Source organism: Oreochromis niloticus, linkage group LG20 (assembly GCF_001858045.2).
Source record: "Oreochromis niloticus isolate F11D_XX linkage group LG20, O_niloticus_UMD_NMBU, whole genome shotgun sequence".
In the NCBI taxonomy this organism is placed as follows: domain Eukaryota; kingdom Metazoa; phylum Chordata; class Actinopteri; order Cichliformes; family Cichlidae; genus Oreochromis; species Oreochromis niloticus.
In genome coordinates, this window is record NC_031984.2 from 1,854,594 (window position 1) to 1,874,234 (window position 19,641).

The window sequence follows — 19,641 nt, forward strand, 5'->3', positions numbered from 1 at the left end:
GAGCTGGTAGTGAGTTCAGGAGTCTGACGGCTTGCGGAAAAATGCTATCTCGCAGTCTGGAGGATCAGGCCCGATCCTGTGGTAGCGTTTGCCGGATGGGAGGAGGGAGAAAAGTCCATGTGAGGGGTGTGAGGGGTCAAGCACGATGCAGGAGGCCTTACTGATGCAGCGCTTGTGAAAGATATCCTGTAGCAGAGGGAGCGATGTTCCGATGTAGCTGGCTGATTTTTCCAGTGAAGAAGAAGAGAGGCAGCAGTAAACCATCAGAGCCTCATCATGAAAGTCCATCACACTCTGATCTGCTTCTATTTAGATTTTTTTAAAAGATAATTTAAGTTTTGTGGTTGGAAGAAACATGTTGCCTAACTTGTTTAGATCGGGGGTCTATTCCAAAATCATGTTCAAACAACTCTGAGTTCAAAAATAAAGTCTGACTTCATTCACTCTGAGAGTGGCAATCTTTGCTGTTCCAGAATAGCTGATCAGAGTTCGTTCAATCAACTCTGAGTTAAACACATGCATGAATAGAGAAAGAAGGAGAACATCAGTGGAGCCCTGATACTATGATTCACCATGGCAACAGATAAATACAAAGCAGGGGTTCCATTTTAATAACATGGCCCAAGGAATATGAACACATGTCAGTGCTGACCAAGTTACAAAAACAAGAGGAAAGAAGAGTCATTTAAATCAGTTTTGGCCACTCTATCATCATCCGAGAGAAAAACAAGTTTAATATTAAATACATCATTTTATTTTTTTTATTTTTTTTTGTCCATGCTCATCAGTTATCCAGTTGATTTTACAGTTTATTGTAAATCCAATGATCAGCTGTAACCTGACAGGACAAAATGTTTACTGCTACCAGATTAGTTCCTCAGACAGCAACAGACTCAAGAGTGGATCTGCTCTCAACTCAAACATAAAAATGTTTAAAGACAGAAAACTTTGCATTAATGTTCTTGTTGTATTTATAATTTGATCTCATAACAGCTTCACTTATAAGTGATGGTTTCCTGACAGTCACTGTTTCACATTATGGTAAAAACTGCAAGGCAGCTTTTGAAGTTATTAACAATATAAACTTCCATCCATCCATTTTCTTCCGCTTATCTGGGGCCGGGTTGTGGGGGCAGTGGCCCAAGCAGAGAAGCCCAGACCTCCCTCTCCCCAGCCACCTCCTCCAGCTTGTCCGGGGGAACACCAAGGCGTTCCCAGGCCAGCCGAGAGGTATAATCTCTCCAGAGTGTCTTGGGTCTGCCCCGGGGCCTCCTCCCGGTGGGACATGCCCGGGAAACCCAGGAGGCGCCCAGAGGGCATCCTTGTCAGATGCCTGAACCACCTGAGCTGGCTCCTTTCGATGTGGAGGAGCAGTGGCTCTACTCTGAGCCCCTCCCAAACTTCTCACCCTATCTCTAAGGGAGAGGCCAGCCACCCTTCGGAGGAAACCCATTTCCGCCGCTTGTTCTTTCGGTCACTACCCACAGCTCGGGACCATAGGTGAGGGTACGGGCGTAGATTGACCGGTAAATTGAGAGCTTCGCTTTTACACTCAGCTCTCTCTTCACCACAACAGACCGGTGCAGCGTCTGCATCACTGCGGCCGCAGCACCAATCCGTCTGTCGATCTCCTGCTCCCTTCTCCCATCACTTGTGAACAAGACCCCGAGATACTTGAACTCCTCCACTTGGGGCAGGAACTCATCCCCGACCCGGAGTGGGCACTCCACCCTTTTCCGGCTGAGGACCATGGCCTCAGATTTGGAGGTGCTGATTCTCACTCCCACCGCTTCACACTCGGCTGTGAACCGTTCCAAGGCGAGCTGGAGGCCATCACCCGATGAAGCCAACAGAACCACATCATCTGCAAAAAGCAGAGATGAGATTCTGAGACCACCGAAGTGAAAGCCTTCTGCCACTTGGCTACGCCTAGAATTTCTGTCCATAAAAATTATGAACAGAATCGGTGACAAAGGGCAGCCCTGGTGGAGTCCATCACCCACCAGGAACAAGTCCGACTTATTGCCGGCTATGTGGGACCAAGCTCTTGCAACAGTCGTATAAGGACTGAATGGCCCGTAGCAATGGGCCAGACACCCCATACTTTAATCATACATAAAATACAAATCATACATAAAATGTTAGAGATGTCTGAGCTTTTATGGATCTGTGTTGTGAGATTTTACAGATTTCACTGTTGTTTTGGAAGAATGAGACATTTTAAATAAGGAGCACAAATCATGTCAATAAGCTGCTTTGAAAGGATCCAGATGGTATTAAATGAGAAATGAGTGGAGCTGAACTGGATCCTGATCTGGTCTGAATCTGTGATCAGTGTGTGTTTTGGATCCGTCCTGTCATGTTAGTGGACTCAGACACTGTGTGCTGATCCATTAAGGAGCCTGTGATATCTTAAAGTGAGTCTGGTTCTGAGTCGACCCAGTATGTCTGATTTCTCAGGTGATTTTAACTCTTTAGGTGATTTTGAGTGAGAAATGTGTTAAACTTTTGGTTGTTTGACATCATTTAATGACTGAATCTTAATCTGTCAACACATTTCAACATGAAGTGTAATCAGATTACAATCAGACTGTTTGCAGCTGCTTTTAAAAGGTCACTTTAAATCATTTTTCCCTTCTCAGAGTCTTTACCATTACAGCCTCATCTTTACTGAAGTACTCACATCCAGCTGTGGCAGACATTTTTCCATCATATCACCAGTCAGTTGCATGTGGGATGTTACAGCTTTGATAGTTAGATCGAGGGTGGGGGGCAGTTATACGTGACCCTAGTAAGACTGAGAACGAGCAACGTCTGTTTTTGGACATATCTGCCATATTTTGAAGTGTTGCTGGATTCCAGTGTTAGGATGAGGGCTTATCTGTTCTGTTTATCCTCATCTGTGTTCGCATTATTTATCAAGCTTGACATACCTGATGTTTGTCCCAGAACCACACCCACTGTTATGCACCCTTAATGAGACAATAAAGTGACCAAGCGTATGATCTGATCCCTCAGGACATGTGACACTGCTGCTTCTAATCCAACGCTCTGTAGCGATCCAGCCTTTCACACCAGGGGAATTGATGATGTGACTAAATCATTATTTTAAAATGAAACTTCTCACAGTCTTGATTTGTTTTGTTTTTTTCCATTCTTTGCACCTAAACCTTCTTACCCTGCTTGCTCTGATATGAAAAAATCTGAGTGGCCTTGCAGGTCGAGACTCATCCGTCTGATCTTGTGACTTGGGGTTTGCTGTGGCTCACCTCTTAGGTCTGTGATTGAAGAAATGGTGCATACGGTGTTTTTTGGTGGAAGAACCCAAACCAAAACCCAGAAAGGTGTTTTCTTTTTTTTTTTTTTTTTTTTTTTTTTTTTTTTTTTTTTTTTTTTAAACCTGTCCCGTTTGGTTCTTTTGCCATCAGAATTATTGTCTAAAGGCGAAGAAAGATGCCCAACGGATTTACTTTACCAAATGGACCATCCCAGCCTTGCCGTAATGGTCCATTTGATTCACCTTTTATTGTTTATTTTATTTTGACTTGCTGAATACGGGACAGACTTGACTGGTGGAAAGAAAGGGGAGAAAGAAAGAGGGAAAGAAAAACAGCTGAGAAGAGGGACGGGGGAGAAGGGCAAAAACCAAAAACCAACAGAATAAGCAGACAAAAAATACATATATCGATCACCTGGATCACCTGTTGAGAAAGAAAAAAAGAAAGCAAGCAGAAGAAAACGAGAGTAATAAACAACATCACAATGATATATGGGAATATGACAGTAAATACTAAATATTAAACATTATTGTGCAGCACGTAGGATCGACAGCGCACAGTGTGCTTTGAGGTAGGAGCCAAAAAGGGTGTAGTTTGTGTGTGTGATCACCCGTGTGTGCACCTGTGAGCATGAACGCGCTTGTTTTTAAAAGGTTCCTTCATGTAATGATCTGCTAGAGGGTGTGGGGGGCCACTGCCCCGTCCTCCAGGGCATGAAGCAGGTATGGAGGAGATCAAAACTCCAGACATCCAGAGGCCCCCAGAACACAAGAGACCAAGGAAGACCAACAGAGGGGCAGCCGCGCCACTATCCCAGAAAGAGCTGAGGAGAGTCCCAGATGAGGGGTCACTCAGCAGCCGCGGAGCAGAAGCCGGGGGGGTTGCAGTGACGTGCCCGTGAGCTCCGCCGGCAGCCAGCTGTGCCTGAGTGACCGAGCCCCGGGCTGAGAGGCCGAGGGCACCCCATCCCCGAAGTGGCCCGAGCGAGCCCCAGGCTCCAGGCCCCGATAAGCAGCCGCCAAGGAGTGAGCCGGTGGGTACCTGGGCGCCCACCCCCGGACACAAAGAACCACCAACGCACCGATGTCTGAGGGCGTCTGCCACCGGCAGGGGAAGTGGTGGGGGAGATGGGCCTCCAAACCTTGGAGGGCCTGAGATGTCCCCAGAGAGGTGGCGTCTGATACCCAACCTGACATAAAGACACAGACAAACAGGCACACACAGATACAAACATCTATTCCCACCCTCATGCTCTCATATACAATTACTCAACACTCACCCAACGTGGAGACGGACATAAAGAGACGCTGTACACACAATCACACTCCCCAAGCGTACTCTAAGCCCCGGGTCTAGGTACCCTTGCCCCTGGAGGGGGAAACTGCGCCCAGACCCAGGTGATGTTACCCTTTTCCCTGCGGTGGGGAGAAGCAGACTGCCCCGACTCCGCAGAAAGGTGTTTTCAATGTCACTGATGAAAAACAGCCCTCAATACCAACAAATGAGTTCATCATTTATACCTGCAGAGTTTGTCTTCTTTATTTTCTTCAATAAACAGATTATTTTTATCAGATAACTGTCTGCTGTTCTTTCTAACTGGTGTTTTATGGTTACACCAGCTGCGTGATGAATTCTACGTCAGTGCTTTGAGCAATATCAGCACTGGACTGCACGAGCTACTCCACCAAGCCCTCAAAGCAGGTGATATCTCATCATCATCATCTTGAATGGTGAAGGTGTATGAAATTATATCAAAATAAATGACTTGTCCATAAATTCAACAATCTGTTCGTGTTAAATTCAGCATCCACAAGCACAAACAAGTCATCATGCATGTGTATGTGCTTTAGCAGCACTGTGGCAGATTCACACTGTTGCAGGTATTTGTGCTCCCTCGAGTCATCCTGGCTTTGAGAGTCTGGAGGGTGGAGCCCAAAAGAAGAAGCATTCAAATGCGATTGGTCCCTTTCAAAGCAGTGATGCACACAGCCTCTCTGTGATGGACAGGCTCAGTTTACTGCATTAAAGTGAGTTACAGTGGCTGCAGTGCTCCACTCATTGTGGCTTCATGCAGTTCTCTGAACAGGCAGGCTGTGGCATGCACAGAAGAAGAAGATGTGACATGCTGTATTTTTACAACACCTGATAACAGTCAGATAAAAGTCATAGGCTTCACAAGTATACATGCATCTCATAACAGTACAACGGGTTTACTCAGATTCTACTTAAACTGTGGATAACATCAGGGACATGTGATCATCCAAGACTGGGAATTCATCTAGGCTGAAGAGTGACTCCTCCACAGAATCCAGTTTATTTATTGTATTATTCTTTTATTTCATATGAATTTTACCACCAACACTGAGGTAAAGTTAACGGAAGTAATTGTAATCAGAATGCACAAAGTTCAGCTGAAACAAACAACCTTCTGTCATGATTCGGCTCCGTAACGGAGGCAGGTGACGACCCAAATGCAAACTCATGGACACACGAGGAATTAACTGAAAAGCACTGCTTTATTGCAGTACATGGAAAACAGAGAACTAAACTAAACTAAACTGGGACATGATTAAACTGAGACATGACGAAACACAGGGAAATACAGCCATGAACACGACACAGAATGGAGGGAGACGTGGACATGAATACACAGAAGGATAACGAGGGACATGGGAACACACGGGGAACACAGCTGACACAGATAATCATAACGAGACAGGGCAGGAGCAAACGCAACATGACGCATACTGACGGGAGACTATCAAAGTAAGACAGGAAGTACACAGAGGCGCAGACAGGAGGGGAGGAGAGAACACGGGGAGAGCACAGACATAACGGGCTGGGAAAACATGGAACAAAACGCAAGGAGAAGCGAGGCATGGGGACTCACAGATACTTGGAGGGAGACACGGGGTAAAGACACGAGGGGAAATCTAATAAACTAAACTGAACAAGCTAGGAACCATGGAATAAATAAAGACCAAAATACAAAAACACAAGAAAACTAAGAACGCTGGGTCAAAATGACCCAGGACCATGACACATTCATACAGAATACAACATGTAGTGAAATGCTTGTCTCCTAGCTGCAGCTGTGCCATTCCAGGGTTTTAGCATATGGGGGTCTAGCCACAACCTTTACTGGACACCAGTGGCAATCAAACTTGCAACTCCCACTGGATAGTGCAGTAGTCTTACCACTGCACTATCCAGCTGCACCACTTCTCCAGGTGTTGGTGTCACAGCAGCTGCCCTGGAGTATAAAACAAAATGCAGTCTGACGTCGGGGCGGTGAGGTGATGTAAGGCATTGTTGGACATCATGAAGTCTCCGGGATCAAGGGTCTTGGTCAGCTGAGGTCTTTCTGTGACATTCATATTCTCTCCCACAATCCAATGAGACGCTTATTCGGTTATGACCAAAACATATAAGTGTGTATATGTGAGAGTGTGGTTTCTGTCATTTTTGACTGGCTACCTGTGCAGGTGGACCCGCCTCCCTCCCTGTGACAGCTGGGACAGACTCCAGCCCTGTGACCCTCAGCTGAATAAGCAGTTAACAAAAATGATCCACAGATTTATTGTGCTATCTACTGTACAATATAAAGCGCCTTGAGGCGACTTTTGTTGTGATTTGGCGCTATATAAATAAAATTGAATTGAATTGAATTGAATAGATGATCAGAAATTCCCCCGTTTACAGTTGAGTGGGTAACGTGCTGATCACATCCACTGACTGTGTTGTTGTTGTAAGTTAGGGTAACTGGAACAGCTGTTTTTTCACAGACTGGACACCACATCAGCTCCCTGCTCCATCCTGTTGTACAAACTGGTGTGACACTAAAGTCTGTTCCATACAAATAATCTGATTCAATACAAACACCAACATTGTGCTGACCTAAAGAACACAAAAGTCACAGGAACGATCTGGAAATGTGGGATTTGCAGCAGGACTGATGTGGATCACAAAGTGAAGGTAGATTTATTATGTTTCAACCACTGTAATAATGATAGAATAAGAACACCATCCGTGTAGCTGCTGCGTGCTACGTATGCTAAAGTTTTATATGGTTTGCTGTTAGCTCTGTGCAGCTAACCAGCTGATTAACTTCAGTTATGTCTGATGTAGATCCATCATTGATTCAAAATTAACATTTACTGCAGCTGATTAACTTAAAACACTAAAATAAAATAGAAGAATCCAAAGCTACGATCGTCTCTGTTTAAGGATTAGTAAAATATGAAATTTATAACATTTAATCATTTTTCTAAATGTAGAAAAAACAGACTGACCAGGAGAGTTAATGTTTTTTGTTGTTTTTAATCACATGTACATAATATTGGCAGTTTCATGATACAGAGGAGAGCGACTCAGAAAGTGTCTGTCCAGGGTGGGAGGGGTCACTCTCAGGGTCCTGGAGGTGTCCAGGTGTTGGAAAGAAGGGAGACTGCAGACAGTCTCCTTCTCAGCCAAATGGATGACACACTGCAGCAGAAAGACTTCACAGTCTCCACTCATGTAGGATGATGGAGGCTGGTGGGGCTGGTTCCTCCTGCAGACGTTCCAACAGCTGCAGTTCCTCTAACGGCCACTTGAAGCTGACTCCAAAAGCGAGTTAATATTTACAGTTTTCAGGGTCTGTGTTCAAACTTTAAACCTGATGCACTGAAATAAACCCAGGTGTGAATCCAGAGAGTCTCATGTGTGGTGTGTGAGTGTGGAGTAGGTCTGGTCCTGGTCCCTGGCGGCTGGATGGAGGCTCTGGTAGGTCGAGTCTTCACGTGTAGAACCTGGAGTACAGTTCTCGTAGTGGACGTCCTAAAACAGAGACACACTGTCTTCTTCACATAACAAGAACAGACTCTGACTTGGTGAAATCATTTGTGCTGGTAAATATTTCCATGTTGCCTCGTTGAACCTCTCAGACAACAGTGTCTCTGTTTGTTGTTGGAGTCTCCGTCTGGGCGGCCATTTTTGTCACCTACCTGTTTGAATTCACCTTCTTGGATTGTAATTTCTGGAACAGTCTACAAACTGAACCATCACACTGTGACTGCTTTATTTCTTTGTTACGGTAGCAGTCTGTCAGCAGTGAGAGGAAACAAAGAGAAAGAAAGTCACCTCCATGTTTGTGCCCTCTGAGTTTCCTCTGGTCCTCAAACCTGTGGAACAAACAGGATGTTCCTCTGTTAGAAGGACCAACCATTCAAAGTGCACATGAGGAAGAAACACGAGAGATCATTCAGAATTATTCACTTTGGTTATGAGCAGTCTGATATCTGGATTTTTATATATCTGTTTATTTATTGTTTCTCCCACTCTCTGCTCCTCTGCTCTGTTTCCATTTTCCTCTCTGACTTTGCTCCGTGTATATTTTGTTCTTTTCTGCAAGTTTCCAGCAATGAAGCTGAAGTGATTTCACATCCTGACTCCTGAATATTGGAGCCAGAACCTGCCTCAGTGCAGAATCACATGACATGTATTTGCTAACACACAAGCCTGAATCAGTCAGTTTTCACTCTGTCAGCTCAGTGGTAAAAAGCATAGCCTGTATATTAAAGATGGAATTATCTGCTGTAATGTCAGCTGTTGCTTAGTGCACTCCTATTATAAAAGACACAGTTCAGCTTGTTGGCTGCAGCAGGAAAGTGTTTACTGAGGTCACAGTGAGCAGTCAGCTCATAGATACAAGCAGCCATAACCAGGTCACTGTTTCAGCTCGTTTAGTCGTCTGTGGTGAACGCCTGTGTTTAACTGAATGAGCTGAATGTCAGATCCTGTTTGTCTTCCTGTTTTCTCTGTGATGTTTCTTTGACCTTGAAGTTTCCCAGATATGTACTAATCATGTTGACCTCTTTCTTCTTCACCTCTCTGCTTTACTAATTCCTGAGTCAATATCTTATTTTAAACTCATGAAAACTGTGCACGGTCTCCTCTTCTATAGGAAAAGACGAATACATGATGCATTCTTAAAGGGATTTTTCATTTTTGTATTTTTTGTGCTTTCTAACATGTTTCTTAACATCATTGGACCATAACATAATTCATTTATATAGCACAGTAAAAACAACACATGGTCGACCAAAGTGCTGTACATCAGTGCAGCAGATCTGCCTGAGAAATATTCTGCTATTGTGTTTCTCTCTTTCCTTTCTCTCCCTCTGTCACCTGGGCAGAGTTCACTGTGGGCTCCCACCTTTGGCCTACATACCTGGGAGACGAGTAACACCTGCGTCTCATTAACTGGCCTCTACTTGAGTGAGACTGCTCTTCACTGGATTGTTGCTTGACTTGTGTCAGTGAAATCCTGTCTAGGACACTGCTAATCTAGTTCCCTTGTGTACAGACCTTCCCTTGTTCCTTACGGAGATTCTGGTGTGAGAGAGGAGTGAGAGTGTTCCCCTGCTTTCCCCTGCAGATTCCCTGGAGCCCTGATCCCTGATCCCTGCACTCTTGTATAGCACTTTGTCACTGTGGCACATTTCACCTGGTGTTAGTGAATAAAGCCTCTGTTCTTCCTTTGAGCAAAGGAGTCCTGTGTTTGAGTCCCTCCAGTTACCGTAACAATAAGTATCAATAAAATAACAGAGTCAGTTACGCACCGAGTCAAAAGCCTGTTAATAGAAATGAGTTTTTAACCTGGATTTAAAGGCCAACACTGAAGCAGATTGCAGTTCAAAGCTTCGGGGCCACGATGGAGAACGCTCGGTCTCCTCTCAGCTGTTATTTAGGGACTGAGAGCAACAGCTGAGCAACTGACCGGAGTGATTGGGGAGAGAAGGAGCAGATCTGACAAATATACAGGCGCCAGACCAGTTAAGGATTTAAAAACCAGTAAAAGGATTTTAAATTAGATCCTAAATTCAACTGGAAACCAGTGTAAGGACGTCAGAACCAGAGTACTATACTCAAATGTTCTTTTACCAGTTAAAACTGTGCTGCAGCATGTAAATGAAGGGCAGTCTGTTAATATTTTTTTACATTTAAATCAATGAATTAACAAAGCAGTGAATCGTGTCCTTCCTCCTGAATGCTCCACCTCTCACTAAGCCAATCAGAGTACTGAGCAGTAAGAGCTGAAACAGAGACTCAGTCTGATCCTCCTGAAATCACCCACGCTGCATGTGTGTTTGGTTACCTCAGGTTTTGAGCCTAACATCTATCCGTGTCCTCAAACCAAAGCGTGCAGATGAGTCACAAAGAAAAAGTCAGAGAAAATATTTTTGTTTCACTGCAGCTTTGACAAGTGACATAAAGTTAGTTTCAGATTTTGATCATAAATGGAAAATTCTGTTGTTGCTGTGTCTTTGTTGTCTTACCTCTGTTGCTCTTCCTCTTAATGCAGATTATTAGAACAGCCAGTGATGAGAGGACGATGATGATGATGATGATGACAGCCACAGTCAGACCCACAGGCAGCGAAACACCTGCAGCAGATTCAGAAGATGTTAGTTTACGCTCACATGTCCTGATACAGCATGTAATCAGTATTTTCTCTGTCATGTTAGTAACATGAGGCCCCTGAGGTGAGTATTTACCTGTATGCACCTAAATTCAGACTCAGGGTAAGTTGGAGATATTTTGCATGACTGTGTTAAACAGTCTCATTCTCCAGTTAATACCAAACGTGTTTGGACATCTTTATGTAAGTTTATATCTGTAGACCACAGCAGTGGATTTTAAATCAAACCATCAACATTTGAGTTTTTATTAAAAGTTTTAAATTATCTAAATTGTTTGATATAAATTCCACAGTGGTCGTGTACAGAGGAGGATCTTTAAAAACCTGTGGACACAATTGTACCTTCAGATGTTTTCTCAGGCTGCTCCGTGGTTACACTGGAGGTGAGTGAAGGTGAGAAGGCTGATTGGACGACTGCTGAAAGGTCAGAGAGTGAAGTTTGGTTTAGATGTGGTTCTTATTTAAAAGCAGAGATCTGAGAAAAAGCAGCCCGCTCACACACTCAGAGTGACACATCACTGTGTGTCACACGACTGCTGCAGTGTCACTGTGAGTAAGGATGTTTGTAACATCACATCTTTGACATCACAGTAGGCAGGTATCATTGTTCAACATGCTGGGTGTATTTTAACTGACATATTATTCTTTCTGAATATAGCCAAACATTAATATGTGTCCAAACCAGTGCATGAAACCAAGACACAAACACAAAATCCCTCAGAGTGGACACAGACTGCTGTCTTCAAACTTTGTGACCTTTCCCACCACCTGATGTTGTAGCACTTTAACAAAAAGGACAGCTCAGTCCTCCTGCAGCCAGTTTGGAAATGACCGAAGTTAAAGAACACCTCTTTCTTAAAGGTGAGACACCAGCAGCGTCTGATAGATCAGCAGCGTCTGATAGATCAGCAGTATCTGACATCTGGGATAAAAGTGTAAAGAAAGATTCTGAAATTCAGATTTTATAATAGCATCAAGTTTTGATAGTGCTCCAGAAAAACTGTCAAATTAGATTTTAGTTGCAGAAAAAGTGCAAATCATTATCTACAGTGTGGCTGTTAGATAATATGTCTGGTTATCTGAAACACCAGCAGCTATCAATGACTAAATTAGCAACATTAAAAACATTTTCAGGGAAAACTCACCATCTGTGACGTTGATCTCAAAGACTCTGAATGAAGCTTGACCAGAAGATGGATTCAGAGAACATCTGTACTGTCCTGAGTCAGACTCAGTCAGCTGTGTGATTGTCACATACACAATTCCTCCTCCTCCATATGTCTCCTCTGAAGTTCCTCTAAATCCAATTCTGTATCTGTCTTTGGAAGCATCTTCATCATCTGTTTGAAGAAGAACCTCGCCCTCTCCACATTCTCCCCTGCAGAAGAACTTTTGTCCTCCAGACGGATTAAAGGAACATCCGACTGTGAGAGAGCTTCCAGTTTCTTTATAGAAGTGTTTCAGCTGAGCAGGATCGTCTCCATCCAGCAGTGCTGTTAAAGAGACAAACGATCAATAGTTACTATCTGTGCTGAAGATGATGCAGTCTGATCACAATAACTCCAGTTTGAGCCACAGTTACACTGGGAGCTGCCCAGTTCAACCAGTCTGTGGCTGGAACAGTGAATTCAACAGTGATTTGAAGTGAATTCTTCTGATTCAGTCCGACCTCCTCGTGCCATCATCATAACATCATCATAACACAGTGGACACATACAGACACTCTGCTAGTGTCACTCTGGAGGTTTTACTGTGTTTACTGTACAAAGCAGGATTTAATCTTGTCCACGTAACTCCAGGGTTAATCATGCTTTTTAATATGAAGCTGGTTCACTTATTACCCGTTTATATTTCATATATATGCTAAGCTAATCTGCTCCAGAGCAGGTTATGTTCCAGATCACAGATCACCAGGTATGAAACCAAAACCTACTGTCCAATCAGATCTCTGGAAAACCCCGAGACCTCTGAGAGCAGATAGTAGGAGGGTCTAAAATTTTCCAGTGGTGTTTAATGTCTTTGCTTTTCCCTGATGATCCCTGAAAAAATATTAATTCTTAAATACAAATTTATCCCCTGATTCTTTTTGTTCCTGTTGCAGTTTTTTGTTTTATAATCAAAAGTATCTGATCCTAAAACAAGCAGCTGTTTGTACCTGCTGACCTCACATCAGATTTGCACACAGTCTAAGCCCACAACTCTAGTGAGACTGCATTTGAAAGAATAAAAACTAAAACCTTTCTTTTAAACATGAATTTAATGAAATATTGATTATAAATTGTAATCCATCAGATTCTCTGTGTTTTAAAACCTAAACTTCATTAAGCTCGTTCACAGTCTTACTGATCGCAGCGTTCATGCAGCCTTTAACACAGATGACTTCAGTCTGTGTTACTGTATGTGTTTAACCTCTTTATAGTTTTATCTTACTTTGTAAAATCAGCTGCTCTGATGTCAGCACGTCTCCATGTTTCTGATTGGTCAGATGTTGCTCCCGCCTTTCATGTGAACACACTGGCAACGAATGGGTTAACTTAGCGAGCTGGTAAAAAGCTTCATGTTAAATGTTGGTGTCAGGTTCAGTGAGTCCACACAGGACCGTGGTTTAGGAAACTCAGACTTTAACCCTGAACGCTTCACTTCCTGTGCAGGTGATCAGAGGAAATCCAATCAAAAACCCAACATCATTACTGAAACCATGAACCGTGACTCGCTGTGGCATCAGATAAAGAGCAGAGCCTCAAATTTAATCCAGTAACGTGAGAATAATGTGATGTTAAAAACTCCTCAGTGAATACTGTGCAATACAAATATGGATCAAACAGATAAATTCTAATTTACACACAAACCTTTGATTTTAAAACACAGTTTAGTTCTTGCTCATGAAGTCCAGCTCAACCACAAAAAACAGATCAGCTGATCACTTAGACGATACCTCAGATATCATATTAGCCAATCTCATACAGAGCGTGTTATTGTCTCCTGCCCACACAGCTCCACCACAGCTTCTCCTTTTCATGCTGTGTCTGATGTTCTGTGCAGCACGATTCACTCACATCATCCTGACATGATGGAGATTATGGCAGGAATGTTCTTTTCCATAGTTATATACATAACTAGAGTTTAAAAAACACAGTTTGGTAAAGAGAAGTTTGTTCAGAGTCATTGACTCTGAAAACTGATAAAAAGATGAAGTAAAGTAAAAATCTCAGAGTTTCCAAAGTTTTATAAAACTTTCTTCAGACTTTCAGAGACAAAAGACAAAACAGAGAAATCAACATTTGCACAGTTTAAACTGAAACTCACCTTCAGCAACAACAACTTCAAACTGTCTGTATGAAACTGATGATGGAGATTCACCCACACCACAGCTGTACTGTCCAGCATCAGACATGATCAGCTGTGTGATGCTCACAGAGAAATGAGGAGCACTTTCTACAATTACATATCCAGTGCTGTATCTGTAACTTTGATGCTTCTCATCTGTTGTATTAATAAGAATGTTTCCTCCTTTACATTCTCCTCTGCACAACATTTTCCATGTTCCAGCAGGAAAGGAGAATTCAGCTGTTAGATTTCTTCCAACGACTCCAAAGGAAATGTTTTTGTCGGTGTTGACTTCAGCGTTTCCATCCTGCAGAGCTGCTGGAAACAAGAACCATCAATAGTTACTGTTTGTACTTCCTGTAAGAAGCTGCAGTCTGATCACAGCATCCACACACAGACACACTAAAGTCTGAATGTGAAACACTGAGAGCTCAGAGTTTAAACATCATCTTAGTTTCACTCTTCTCTCCTCATTGATCAGAACAAAGATCCACATCCAGTCCTGTTAGAGCTCTGACACTAAGCTGTTTGTGATCAGGAGGAAACTAAAAGTTTCACATGTCAGTTTTTCTTCATATTTTGGTTTCAGGCGATGACTCACAGTTTTATATTTGGCTGCAGGATGTGAGGCAGTTTATTCTGTTTAATCTGAGTTATCAGGAACAAAATGTTTGCAGGCAGATTTTCTTAGTTTAGTCAAATTAAAGTTCAGCTAAGTCGATAAACTCTGAAGGCAGCAGGCTGAGTTTGTTCCCTTTATTTTACTGACTGTTCAGTTTATTCTGAGGAAGTAAGAAACACTTGTAATGAGCTGTGTTTGAAATGATGGTTTCACATGTGATCAAGTCCTAAAGCCAAAGTGAGCAGCTGACATGTCCATGAATGTGCTCACTGTGATGGTTTCTTCTGTCCATACTGGCCACAAACAGATCCATGAAATCATGAATAAAAGCAGTTTGAATGGAAGAAGCGTCCATGAAAGTGACTCATAGCTGACTCTGATCATCATGTTTAACAATAGAAAGAAACATGTTGGAAGAATGAGAGTGACAGAAAGAAAAAGTGAATGTACTCACAAAGGAAGAAGAAGCAGATCAGAGTGTGATGGACTTTCATGATGAGGCTCTGATGGTTTACTGCTGCCTCTCTTCTTCTTCACTGGAAACCAGGAACTTGTGACGCCTCACTTCTCTAACTGAAGGAGTCCCTCCTCCAAACACACAGCACACACCTCCACACTCCTCCCCTCTGCATCCGTCTGTGAGTCTGCTGCAGGGCTTCCTGCTCATTCATGCAAATCTTTACATTTACATTTAAATCTGAAACCAGAATTCACAGCACGAATTATAAATGTGATGATGTGTCCAGCTGATTCTTCCAACTCAGCTAAAATTCATTTAGTCTTCTTCTAATATTAAAACTCTTAAATGATCATAAGTGTCATTGTTATATGTACATATTGTTCTTGAGACTTCACAGTATTTCAGTATCTGCTGACTCTCAGGTTGTAAATCTGTCCGACCTTCATTAAAGATCTGAGCTTTCCAGTAAGATCTTTTGAATCTTGTGTTCATTTTTTTATTAGATAATTCCTTATTTATTTAACTTAGTTTCATTTTGACTGGACATAATAATGAAACTTAAATATTACATCACAACTAACATGACATCGAGCACAAAGACCCAGAAAAGAGGATCATTCGTGTCCATTTTAAAAAGTTGCATTAAGGCTGTTTTTGTCTATAACAGCTGCAACAGCTCGACTTCCTGTTAATGCTATCTCTCTGAGTCTGAGGTCAGCTCGTGCAGAACAGGAAGCTGAACGTCAACACTGACCAAGTTTGACAAACTTATTGCTCAACAGCACTGAGTGAACATTTAATATCTTTCACGGTTTTAAGATGGAAAATTATTTTATTCTCACAAAGAACAAAGAGGAAACATCTCCAATAACCATGAACTGCTGAGACTTTGAAGACATTAAATTTTAGACTTTCAGGTTTCTTTGGTAAATATGAAGTTTAGTGTCTCGGGGTTGCTCTCATTAATGCAGCTTTACTGTCCACTAATGTGCACCACATGAAAAGAATTTGAATTTCTTTTAATAAAATTTTGTCCTGTTAAATATTAGTTTTAAACGGTGGAGTGACTCGTTTCACAATAAAATTAAGGAAACTGAACTTCGTAAACTGAGTTCTGCTAATTCACCCCAAGCAAAGGTGTGAAATCTGTGATGACTCTGCACACTGAAAAGTTCCCCATTTTCTGTGCCTGTGCCACAAACTCTGAAGTTTAGGTAAGGTTGTTGGTAGTGTTTGCATATGTGCATGTCATTCTGTGTGTGAGCACAGCCCAATGCCACGTCTCCTCTCTCTCCTGTGCTTTACTGTCACTTTTCACTGTATCTTTTAAAATAAAGCTGTAAAGGGGCAAAAAAAAAGGCTATATGAAGATTTAAAATATCATGTCACGTCTGACCTCTGACCTCTCCTTCAAGGTCAGGATTGGTATATTAATCTGAAAGTCAGAATGATAGGAATGCTGTTCAAAAATAAGGTTCCTGGAAAACCCCCTCGGATATCCAAGGCTCATCTTCAAAAAAATACTTCCAGTGGTGGGGTTGGGTCTCCCTGTGTTTAGAGATTATTACTGGTCGGCAAATTAAAGAGCTGTATTGCACTGGCAGTGGGGTTCGCCTACTGACTATTGTTATGATAAGCTTCCGATCTGGCTCCAGGTAGAGGCAGCAACAGTATCTGAAGCCTCATTACCGGTCTTATTGTTTTCTAACACGGGTTCTTCTAATAATTCGATCAGTCGTAATCTTGTTGTTAAACAGTCCTTAAAGATATTAAGTCAAATTAGGAAATCTCTTGAACTACCCGACTTTTCAGTTAGAATGCCAATAATACATAACTACTTGTTTAAACCAGGTAAAATGGATAGTGTGTTTTTAGAATGGGGGGGAAAGGGACTGAAATGCATTGAGGACTTATATATAGATGACAAATTTGTGTCTTTCCTTCAACTTCAACAAAAGTTTCAGTTACCTCAATCACATTTTTTTCGTTATCTTAAAATAAGGAATTTTGTTCAACGAAACTTTTTAGACTTTCCACCGAAGCCACTAAGTCATACTTACTTTGATATAATTTGGAAAGCAGATTTTAAACATCTGATATCTCAGTTTGTCAAGTGCTTTACAATCCCAGTTGATTCTGATCGAATTAAGAATACATGGGCTGAAGACCTCGGTGTTCCTCTGTCTGAGGACCAATGGTCAAATTGTTTGTCCAACATTCAGAAAGGCTCAATAAACGCCAGATATAAATTAATCCAGTTTAAAGTCATTCACAGATTATCTCCAAAAGTTGAATCTGTTCATCTGGATGTAGCGTTTTGTGGGAGAAACGTTTCGTCACTCATCCAAGTGACTTCTTCAGTCTCAGCTGACTGCAGGTTTCCCCAAACCTTATAAACAGTACATTTGCATAATGACTGAAACCAGCCCACTGAAGGAACAATGGGCTGTGAGGTCAGTTCCTTAATCATAATTATGCAAATTCCCATGACCATTGATCAACAATCACTGATCAAAACCCACTGATCAAAGAACACTGATCAATGGCCATGAGTACCATTCACAGAGAGTTGGGGAATGGCTGCAATCACAGCATTGTAAGATGGTGACAGATGTACTGTTTACAAAAAATCGTCCCGGGCATTTTGACTAGAGACCGGCCCACCATTATAGGAAAAATCATAAAGCCTTTGAATGAAAATAAACACTGTTGTGACAGTGATGTACACTGTTCTGATGGTATATATGTATCAATCTATCAATTGTTTGTTGTAAGACTCAGATAATTATTTTTTTAAAAGCGAGACATTTTAAATGAGAATAATAAAGAAAAGTATTTCCTTGTGCCCCCCTTTCCCTGTTAATGCCCTACCTGGCCCCCTGGCAACACTTTGCTAGACCCGCCCCTGCACAGTTACCAGCTGTCAGCTACTAGAAAAGGATCCTGGTGTTATTTGTCTCTCAGAAACAGCTCATAACTTTAAGTCATTCATGTCACCTAAAAGGTAAACCTGTTTCTCCATCACCTGTTCAGCTCTGATGATTCAGTAAGGACATCTCCTGGTTTCATCTTCATGTTTCCCTCTCACCACATATCCAAACCGACATCATGACCAGCAGCTTTACAGCTGTGGCTCCAGCAAACATCAGCTGATACTAGAAAGTGATATTAAATAAATTCTAACAACAGCTGATCAAGCTTAAACGTGCTGCTGTTGTTTAGCGCGACATCCGCTGGTTTCCTCTTTCTGGCGCAAAGTGGGCGATAAATAAACAAGAGAGAAAAGCCGATCAGCTGATCATTGATCAGTTTCATGATTGAAGTAGAAACTGAGAGAAGAAGAGGCAGCTGCAGCGTAACGACAGAATAACTCCAGCTTTGTGTCTTTTTCATTGTAGCTGAAGTCCGGGACAAACTGTGTTCCTTTTCACCTCAGTACGAAACGCGTAATATTTTCTCTGAATACCAGATGATTCTGTTTTTTACGGGACGGTTGGCAACTCTAATAATTAATCTTATGAACAAAATAAAGTTCAACATCAGTAACATCATAGCACTTATGGCTTTTCCTATAATAACTGGTGGGCCGGTCTCTAGTCAAAATGCCTGGGCCGATTATTTATTTATTTATTTATTTATTTATTTTTCGGTCCCGTCCCAGTCCAGCCCTGGCTGGACCCATCACTAGTTGAAGGTGATGGCAAAGGAGGTCCAGGAAATCTGAAGCACAGGAAACCAAGGTTAAGCGCTATCAGCCATTTCCACCTCCGCTAGAATACCCTGCACCTGCCGCCTTCTTAACCCTGTTCTCTTTTCTTCCCAGACGCACCTGCTCAGTCCCCGCCGCAACCTGCTAAATCCCCGTTCACCCCCACTGACCCACGGCTACATCATTAGCAACACCTTGTCACGAATTCACCTGTTGACTTAATAATAAACACGGCAAAACGTTTGAGCCGTCTCTGTTTGTGGTTTTCTGCAATTGAGTCCAATTTAGCTATCGGCCCGTGGCCATTGTGACAGTTCCCTGAAAAGGAAATGCTTCCCTGAGCGTGAGCAGCCTTACTGGAAGTTTAATCCAAAAGTTCAATGTTGCAGTAAAACAAGGATATATACTGATCCATATCAGTTTATATCAATAATCAAACTGAATACAGGCTGTTGGAAAGACAGGTAACATCATTTTGACTTGCTGTCACTTGGATCTGCAGCTGTGCTGTAAACAAACACTGAAGCCCAGTTCGACCAGAATAAAATAATAAAGTACATCAGCTCCTCAGCTGGAAGCTCATGATGTCCCAGCAGACTCGTGGATCAGAAGGTTACAATGTTGTTGATGCTATTTAGAGAACAAATATAAATAAGCAGACACTTTATAAGTCCCAGTGATGTCCCTGCATTCTTACTGAGACTATTAATGACAAACAGCCTCTGTGTGAGACGCTGTGACATCAACAACACTGGACATAAACCTGTTCTTTGTTCTGTCCTG

At 42.3% G+C, this 19,641-nt stretch overlaps 1 protein-coding gene and 1 long non-coding RNA gene across 6 annotated transcripts in view; one reads left to right on the forward strand and one right to left on the reverse strand.

Moving 5' to 3' along the window:
• Nucleotides 1-8,043, forward strand: part of LOC109196137 (uncharacterized) — a 26,518-nt gene extending 18,475 nt beyond the window's left edge. Inside the window, exon 3 of the long non-coding RNA XR_002057597.1 lies at nt 7,625-8,043. This is a non-coding gene — a long non-coding RNA (uncharacterized LOC109196137). The remainder of the gene's footprint in view (nt 1-7,624) is intronic.
• Nucleotides 7,579-15,382, reverse strand: LOC109194460 (polymeric immunoglobulin receptor). 5 transcript variants are annotated; one of them, XM_019349439.1, is made up of 7 exons: nt 15,144-15,382; nt 14,047-14,382; nt 11,886-12,233; nt 11,083-11,157; nt 10,598-10,705; nt 8,400-8,440; nt 7,579-8,096 (listed from the first exon to the last, which is right to left on the reverse strand). In XM_019349439.1, exons 1-7 carry the CDS (start codon nt 15,181-15,183, stop codon nt 7,977-7,979), a joined length of 1,068 nt encoding a protein of 355 aa, XP_019204984.1. In that variant the 5' UTR covers nt 15,184-15,382; the 3' UTR covers nt 7,579-7,976. The 5 variants fall into 5 exon arrangements, with proteins under 5 accessions (XP_019204984.1, XP_019204985.1, XP_019204982.1 ...); XM_019349440.1 differs by having other exon boundaries at nt 11,083-11,154; nt 14,047-14,385; XM_019349437.1 differs by having other exon boundaries at nt 14,047-14,385.
• Nucleotides 15,383-19,641: the final 4,259 nt, after the last annotated feature.